Source organism: Oncorhynchus nerka, unplaced genomic scaffold (genome assembly GCF_034236695.1).
Source record: "Oncorhynchus nerka isolate Pitt River unplaced genomic scaffold, Oner_Uvic_2.0 unplaced_scaffold_1747, whole genome shotgun sequence".
Taxonomy (NCBI): Eukaryota; Metazoa; Chordata; class Actinopteri; order Salmoniformes; family Salmonidae; genus Oncorhynchus; species Oncorhynchus nerka.
In genome coordinates this window covers 59,164-69,376 of record NW_027039585.1, presented here as the reverse complement: position 1 = coordinate 69,376, position 10,213 = coordinate 59,164, and the positions used below count along the sequence as shown (strand labels likewise).

Sequence of the window (10,213 nt, the reverse complement as noted above, 5' to 3'; positions counted from 1 at the left end):
ACTGGTGTTAACTAACATGTGATAAGGTATTATATACACACTGGTATTAACTAACATGTGATAAGGTATTATATACACACTGGTGTTAACTAACAACATGTGATAAGGTATTATATACACACTGGTATTAACTAACATGTGATAAAAGTATTATATACACACTGAGTATTAACTAACATGTGATAAGGTATTATATACACTGGTGTTAACTAACGTGATAAGGTATTATATACACACTGGTGTTAACTAACATGTGATAAGGTATTATACACACTGATATTAACTAACGTGATAAGGTATTACTGTTGTATGACAGTGAATTCCCCCATGAGAGACGTAGTTATGTAGTGTTGAATAGTGGATGATGAGATCTTACGTTGGGCCTGTACCACATAGAAGGAGATGGGTTCAGTCCAGGACCCGTTGCCAGCCAGGGAGGTGGCTCTGACCGGGCAGAGTAGTTACCAGGTCCAAGGTTACTGAGCCTGGCACCATGCTGCTCTCGATACAGCTGGCGAGACACACACTCATGCTTCTCTGACTGGACAGACAGAGAAACTCACTGTTAAGACTCTGCTTCAACCCACGGCTGCAGGTAGTTGGCTAACTCTCCACTGGCAGCTGTCCTGCATCACACCAACATTACTGGTTACCCCCATACAATGTCAACGATCAGTCATCATCCTCACCACCAACATTACTGGGTTACACCCCCATACAATGTCAGCGATCAGTCATCCCCACACCAACATTACTGGGTTAATGTCAGCGATCAGTCATCATCCTCACCACCAACATTACTGGGTTACCCCCATTACAATGTCAACGATCAGTCATCATCCTCACCACCAACATTACTGGGTTACCCCCATTACAATGTCAGCGATCCAGTCATCATCCTCACCACCAACATTACTGGGTTACCCCCCATACAATGTCATCAGTCACCTACCAGATCCATCATCCTCACCACCAACATTACTGGGTTACCCCCATACAATGTCAACGATCAGTCATCACCCTCACCACCAACATTACTGGGTTACATCACATCCTCACCACCAGCATTACTGGGTTGCGATCAGTCATCACCCTCACCACCAACATTACTGGGTTGCGATCAGTCATCACCCCCACCACCAACATCATCACTGGGTTGCGATCAGTCATCACCCTCACCACCAACATTACTGGGTTGCCCCGATCAGTCATCACCCTCACCACCAACATTACTGGGTTACCCCGATCAGTCATCATCCCCCACCAACATTACTGGGTTACCCGATCAGGGTCATCATCCTCACCGCCAACATTGCTGGGTTGCCCGATCAGTCATCATCCTCACCACCAACATTACTGGTCATCAGTCAGTCATCACCCTCACCACCAACATTGCTGATCAGTCATCATCCTCACCACCAACATTACTGGGTTACCCCGATCAGTCATCACCCCACCACCAACATTGCTGGGTTGCGATCAGTCATCATCCCACCACCAACATTACTGGGTTGCTCAGTCATTATCCCCACCACCAACATTACTGGGTTACCCGATCAGTCATCATCCTCACCACCAACATTACTGGGTTACCCGATCAGTCATCATCCCCACCACCAACATTACTGGGTTACCCCGATCAGTCATCATCACCTCACCACCAACATTACTGGGTTACCCCATCAGTCATCATCCTCACCACCGTGAGGGAAGGGAGCAGTGGAGGTCTCTCTTACCTCAGTGCCCAGTCTGAACTTGATCTCATACATGAGGATAGGAGTGCATTGGGGACGAGGGTTCAGCCAGCGGAGGAACACAGATCATCCTCTCAGTCAGATCACTGGGCTGGATGTCATCTGCCTTCTCTGTTGAGTCTGAGACATGACACAATATGTTACATATGGACCACACCAGAGGGTTTACTGTGCTAAATCTCCTCAGGCTTTAATAAAGTTACCAGCTTCAGTTCGCTTCACATTCCTGAGGGTTTACTGGCAAACAAAGCTAAAATCTCCTCGGGCTTAAATAAAGTTACCCAGCTTCAGTTAAGCCACATTCCTGAGGGGTTTACTATGAAGCAAGCCGTCTCCTCAGGCTTTAATAAAGTTACCAGCTTCAGTTAAACTTCACATTCCTGAGGTTTACTATGAAGCAAGCTAAATCTCCTCAGGCTTAAATAAAGTTACCAGCTTCAGTTGCTTCCACATTCCTGAGGGGTTTACTATGAAGCAAGCTAAATCTCCTCAGGCTTTAATAAAGTTAGCAGCTTCAGTTCGCTTCACATTCCTGAGGGGTTTACTATGAAGCAAGCTAAATCTCCTCCAGGCTTTAATAAAGTTACCAGCTTCAGTTAGCTTCACATTCCTGGGGTTTACTGTGAAGCAAGCTAAATCTCCTCAGGCTTTAATAAAGTTAGCTTCAGTTCGCTTCATTCCTGAGGGTTTACTGTGAAGCAAGCTAAATCTCCTCAGGCTTTAATAAGGTGCAGCTCAGTTCTTCACATTCTGAGGGTTTACTATGAAGCAAGCTAAATCTCCTCAGGCTTAAATAAAGTTACCCAGCTTCAGTTAGCTTCACATTCCTGGGGGTTTGCACTGTGAAAACAAGCTAAATCTCAGGCTTAAATAAAGTTACCCAGCTTCAGTTCACCAGCTTCAGTTCGCTTCACATTCCTGAGGGTTTACTGGGAAGCAAGCTAAATCTCCTCAGGCTTAAATAAAGTTATCCAGCTTCAGTTCGCTTCACATTCCATCTCAGGCTTCATCCGTACTCAGATGGTGGATATTGCTCGTCCCCCTGGGATGGCTCAGTCAGGCCCCAGCTCTTCATTGAGACATGCTGGAAACTCCAATCCCATGCGGGCAGGTCAGTGCCACATTTTCATTGCCGAGAAAAAAAATAAAATAATGGGTGAAAAGTAACCTTGCAAATTGAGCGAGCTATGGTGTGAAATAGGCTGCTATTGCTGTTATTACATATTAATGCATATTAATGCAGTCTTGCCACGATCACCTAGCTCTATCCATAACATGACTGTATTAAATCATACTGAAGTTCCACTGTGCAGTAAGTTTCAAATGTGGGGACATTTACAGAGAGCAGAGGGGGAAGAACAGAGGAGGAACAGCAGCATGTGTTCACAGAGCAGAGGAAGAACAGAGGAGGGAACAGCAGCATGTGTTCACAGGCAGAGGGGAAGACAGAGGGAGGAACAGCATGTGTACACAGAGCAGAGGAAGAACAGAGAGGAACAGCAGCATGTGTTCACAGAGCAGAGGGAAGAGACAGAGGAGGAACAGCAGCATGTGTACACAGAGCAGAGGGGGAAGAACAGAGGAGGAACAGCAGCATGTGTTCACAGAGCAGAGGGGAAGAACAGAGGATGAACAGCAGCATGTGTACACAGAGCAGAGGGGAAGAACAGAGGAGGACAGCATGTGTTCATGAGCAGGGGAAGAGCAGAGGAGGAACAGCAGCATGTGTCCACAGAGCAGGGGGAAGAACCAGCAGCATGTGTTCAGAGCAGAGGGGAAGAACAGAGGAGGAACAGCAGCATGTGTTCACAGAGCAGAGGGAAGAACAGAGGAGGAACAGCAGCATGTGTTCACAGAGCAGAGGGGGAAGAACAGAGGAGGAACAGCAGCATGTGTTCACAGAGCAGAGGGGGAAGAACAGAGGAGGAACAGCAGCATGTGTCCACAGAGCAGAGGAGGAACAGCAGCATGTGTCCACAGAGCAGAGGGGAAGAACAGAGGAGGAACAGCAGCATGTGAACACAGAGCAGAGGGAAGAACAGAGGGAGGAACAGCAGCATGTGTTCACAGAGCAGAGGAAGAACAGAGGAGGAACAGCAGCATGTACACAGAGCAGAAGAACAGAGGGGAACAGAGCATGGCCACAGAGCAGAGAGAGGAAGAACAGAGGATGAACAGCAGCATGTGTACACAGAGCAGAGGGGGAAGAACAGAGGAGGAACAGCAGCATGTGTTCACAGAGCAGAGAGGAAGAACAGAGGAGGAACAGCAGCATGTGTCCACAGAGCAGAGGAAGAACAGAGGAGGAACAGCATGTGTTCACAGAGCAGAGGGGAAGAACAGAGGGGAGGAACACAGCCTTGCATGTACACACACAGGGCGAGAGAGGAGGGAAGAACAGAGGAGGAACAGCAGCATGTGTACACAGAGCAGAGGGGAAGAACAGAGGGATGAACAGCATCTGTGCACACAGAGCAGAAGAAGAACAGAGGAGAACAGCAGCATGTGTTCTGCAGAGCAGAGGGGGGAAGAACAGAGGAGGAACAGCAGCATGTGTACACAGAGCAGAGGGGGGAAGAACAGAGGAGGAACAGCAGCATGTGAACACAGAGCAGAGGGGGGAAGAACAGAGGAGGAACAGCAGCATGTAAGACTCGATGACCACCACAACAGACTCCATGACCGCCACAACAGACTCCATGACCGCCACAACAGACTCCATGACCGCCACAACAGACTCAATGACCGCCACAACAGACTCAATGACCACCACAACAGACTCCATGACCACCACAACAGACTCCATGACCACCACAACAGACTCCATGACCACCACAACAGACTCCATGACCACCACAACAGACTCCATGACCACCACAACAGACTCAATGACCACCACAACAGACTCAATGACCACCACAACAGATTCAATCACCACAACAGACTCAATGACCGCCACAACAGACTCCATGACCGCCACAACAGACTCCATGACCGCCACAACAGACTCCATGACCGCCACAACAGACTCCATGACCGCCACAACAGACTCCATGACCGCCACAACAGACTCAATGACAGCCACAACAGACTCAATGACCACCACAACAGACTCAATGACAGCCACAACAGACTCAATGACCACCACAACAGACTTCATGACAGCCACAACAGACTCAATGACCACCACAACAGACTCCATGACCAGCCAGACTCATGACAGCCACAACAGACTCAATGACCTTCCACAACAGACTCAATGACAGCCACAGCAGGCCTCAGCCAACCACCACAACAGACTCAATGACCACCACAACAGACTCAATGACAGCCACAACAGACTCAATGACCACCACAACAGACTCCATGACAGCCCACAACAGACTCAATGACCACCACAACAGACTCCATGACCACCACAACAGACTCAATGACCACCACAACAGACTCAATGACCACCACAACAGACTCAATGACCGCCACAACAGACTCAATGACAGCACACAACAGACTCAATGACCACCCACAACAGACTCAATGACACCACAGACTCAATGACCACCACAGACTCCGCCAGCCACCACAACAGACTCCATGACCACCACAACAGACTCCCATGACCACCACAACAGACTCCATGACCACCACAACAGACTCCATGACCACCACAACAGACTCCACTGACCACCACAACAGACTCAATGACCACCACAACAGATTCAATCACCACAACAGACTCAATGACCACCACAACAGACTCACCACAACAGAGACCGCCACAACAGACTCCATGACCGCCCACAACAGACTCCATGACCGCCACAACAGACTCCATGACCACAACGACTCCATGACCCCGACTCCGCCACAACAGACTCCATGACCGCCACAACAGACTCCCGCCCCCAGACTCCATGCCGCCACAACAGACTCCATGACAGCCACAACAGACTCCATGACAGCCACAACAGACTCCGCTGACAGCCACAACAGACTCCATGACAGCCACAACAGACTCCATGACAGCCACAACAGACTCAATGCAACCTTTAACAGACTCAGCGGCCACCAGCAGACTTCATGACAGGCCCACAACCAGACTCCCATGACCCGCCAACAGACCGCAGCGCCCACAACAGACTCAATGACACTTCAGCAGACTCAATGACATACCACAACAGACTCAACCTTCCAACACAACAGACTCAGCCAGCAGCCACAACCAGACTCCATGACTACCACAACAGACTCATGACCACCCACAACAGACTCCATGACCACCACAACAGACTCCATGACCACACAACAGACTCCTGACCACCACAACAGACTCGACAGCCACCCTGACAGACTCAGCAAGCCCTGTACAACAGACTCAATAGCAGCCACACAGACTCAGCCAGCCACTGGCAGGGCTTTCGCAGCAACTGAACTCCCGCTGTTTTCACAACAGACTCCCGCGAAGCCACCACAACAGACTCCATGACCACCACAACAGACTCCATGACCACCACAACAGACTCCATGACCACCACAACAGACTCCATGACCACCACAACAGACTCCATGACCACCACAACAGACTCAATGACCACCACAACAGACTCAATGACCACCACAACAGATTCAATCACCACAACAGACTCAATGACCGCCACAACAGACTCCATGACCGCCACAACAGACTCCATGACCGCCACAACAGACTCCATGACCGCCACAACAGACTCCATGACCGCCACAACAGACTCCATGACCGCCACAACAGACTCCATGACCGCCACAACAGACTCCATGACCGCCACAACAGACTCCATGACCGCCACAACAGACTCCATGACAGCCACAACAGACTCCATGACAGCCACAACAGACTCCATGACAGCCACAACAGACTCCATGACAGCCACAACAGACTCAATGACCGCCACAACAGACTCAATGACAGCCACAACAGACTCAATGACCACCACAACAGACTTCATGACAGCCACAACAGACTCCATGACCGCCACAACAGACTCCATGACCGCCACAACAGACTCAATGACCGCCACAACAGACTCAATGACCGCCACAACAGACTCAATGACAGCCACAACAGACTCAATGACAGCCACAACAGACTCCATGACCACCACAACAGACTCCATGACCACCACAACAGACTCCATGACCACCACAACAGACTCCATGACCACCACAACAGACTCCATGACCACCACAACAGACTCAATGACCACCACAACAGACTCAATGACCACCACAACAGACTCAATGACAGCCACAACAGACTCAATGACCACCACAACAGACTTCATGACAGCCACAACAGACTCCATGACCACCACAACAGACTCCATGACCACCACAACAGACTCAATGACCACCACAACAGACTCAATGACCACCACAACAGACTCCATGACCACCACAACAGACTCAATGACCACCACAACAGACTCAATGACCACCACAACAGACTCCATGACCACCACAACAGACTCCATGACAGCCACAACAGACTCCATGACAGCCACAACAGACTCCATGACAGCCACAACAGACTCAATGACCACCACAACAGACTCAATGACCACCACAACAGACTCAATGACAGCCACAACAGACTCAATGACAGCCACAACAGACTCAATGACAGCCACAACAGACTCAATGACAGCCACAACAGACTCCATGACAGCCACAACAGACTCCATGACAGCCACAACAGACTCCATGACAGCCACAACAGACTCCATGACAGCCACAACAGACTCAATGACCACCACAACAGACTCCATGACCACCACAACAGACTCAATGACCACCACAACAGACTCAATGACCACCACAACAGACTCAATGACAGCCACAACAGACTCAATGACAGCCACAACAGACTCAATGACCACCACAACAGACACAATGACAGCCACAACAGACTCAATGACCACCACAACAGACTCCATAACCACCACAACAGACTCAATGACCACCACAACAGACTCAATGACAGCCACAACAGACTCAATGACCACCACAACAGACTCCATGACCGCCACAACAGACTCCATGACCGCCACAACAGACTCCATGACCGCCACAACAGACTCCATGACCGCCACAACAGACTCCATGACCGCCACAACAGACTCCATGACAGCCACAACAGACTCCATGACAGCCACAACAGACTCCATGACAGCCACAACAGACTCCATGACAGCCACAACAGACTCAATGACCGCCACAACAGACTCAATGACAGCCACAACAGACTCAATGACCACCACAACAGACTTCATGACAGCCACAACAGACTCAATGACCACCACAACAGACTCAATGACCGCCACAACAGACTCCATGACCGCCACAACAGACTCCATGACAGCCACAACAGACTCCATGACAGCCACAACAGACTCCATGACAGCCACAACAGACTCAATGACCACCACAACAGACTCAATGACCACCACAACAGACTCAATGACCACCACAACAGACTCAATGACAGCCACAACAGACTCAATGACCACCACAACAGACTTCATGACAGCCACAACAGACTCAATGACCACCACAACAGACTCCATGACCACCACAACAGACTCAATGACCACCACAACAGACTCAATGACCACCACAACAGACTCAATGACCACCACAACAGACTCCATGACCACCACAACAGACTCAATGACCACCACAACAGACTCCATGACCACCACAACAGGCTCAATGACCACCACAACAGACTCCATGACCGCCACAACAGACTCCATGACCGCCACAACAGACTCCATGACAGCCACAACAGACTCCATGACAGCCACAACAGACTCCATGACAGCCACAACAGACTCAATGACCACCACAACAGACTCAATGACAGCCACAACAGACTCAATGACAGCCACAACAGACTCCATGACAGCCACAACAGACTCCATGACAGCCACAACAGACTCCATGACAGCCACAACAGACTCCATGACAGCCACAACAGACTCCATGACCACCACAACAGACTCAATGACCACCACAACAGACTCAATGACCACCACAACAGACTCAATGACAGCCACAACAGACTCAATGACCACCACAACAGACTTCATGACAGCCACAACAGACTCAATGACCACCACAACAGACTCCATGACCACCACAACAGACTCAATGACAGCCACAACAGACTCAATGACCACCACAACAGACTTCATGACAGCCACAACAGACTCAATGACCACCACAACAGACTCCATGACCACCACAACAGACTCAATGACCACCACAACAGACTCAATGACCACCACAACAGACTCAATGACCACCACAACAGACTCAATGACCACCACAACAGACTCCATGACCACCACAACAGACTCAATGACCACCACAACAGACTCCATGACCGCCACAACAGACTCCATGACCGCCACAACAGACTCCATGACAGCCACAACAGACTCCATGACAGCCACAACAGACTCCATGACAGCCACAACAGACTCAATGACCACCACAACAGACTCCATGACAGCCACAACAGACTCCATGACAGCCACAACAGACTCCATGACAGCCACAACAGACTCCATGACAGCCACAACAGACTCAATGACCACCACAACAGACTCAATGACAGCCACAACAGACTCAATGACCACCACAACAGACTTCATGACAGCCACAACAGACTCAATGACCACCACAACAGACTCCATGACCACCACAACAGACTCAATGACCGCCACAACAGACTCAATGACAGCCACAACAGACTCAATGACCACCACAACAGACACAATGACAGCCACAACAGACTCAATGACCACCACAACAGACTCCATAACCACCACAACAGACTCAATGACCACCACAACAGACTCAATGACAGCCACAACAGACTCAATGACCACCACAACAGACTCCATGACCACCACAACAGACTCCATGACCACCACAACAGACTCCATGACCACCACAACAGACTCCATGACCACCACAACAGACTCCATGACCACCACAACAGACTCCATGACCACCACAACAGACTCCATGACCACCACAACAGACTCCATGACAGCCACAACAGACTCCATGACAGCCACAACAGACTCCATGACCACCACAACAGACTCAATGACCGACACAACAGACTCAATGACCGACACAACAGACTCCATGACCACCACAACAGACTCAATGACCGCCACAACAGACTCCATGACCACCACAACAGACTCCATGACCACAACAACAGACTCCATGACCACCACAACAGACTCCATGACCACCACAACAGACTCCATGACCGCCACAACAGACTCAATGACCGACACAACAGACTCAATGACCACCACAACAGTGGAGGCTCCTCAGAGGAGGAAGCGGAATACATCCTCCTCAGTGAATTTCAGAAAATAGAAATAGTGAAACATTTCAAA

General features: G+C 49.7%; 1 protein-coding gene across 1 annotated transcript in view; it reads right to left on the bottom strand.

The window, feature by feature from the left end:
• Positions 1-6,129: 6,129 nt before the first annotated feature.
• The window catches only part of LOC135568043 (insulin-like growth factor 1 receptor), a 28,280-nt gene continuing 24,196 nt past the window's right edge, over positions 6,130-10,213 (bottom strand). Inside the window, exon 6 of the mRNA XM_065015064.1 lies at positions 6,130-6,192. Within this exon, the coding sequence (XP_064871136.1) occupies positions 6,130-6,192 (63 nt within the window). The remainder of the gene's footprint in view (positions 6,193-10,213) is intronic.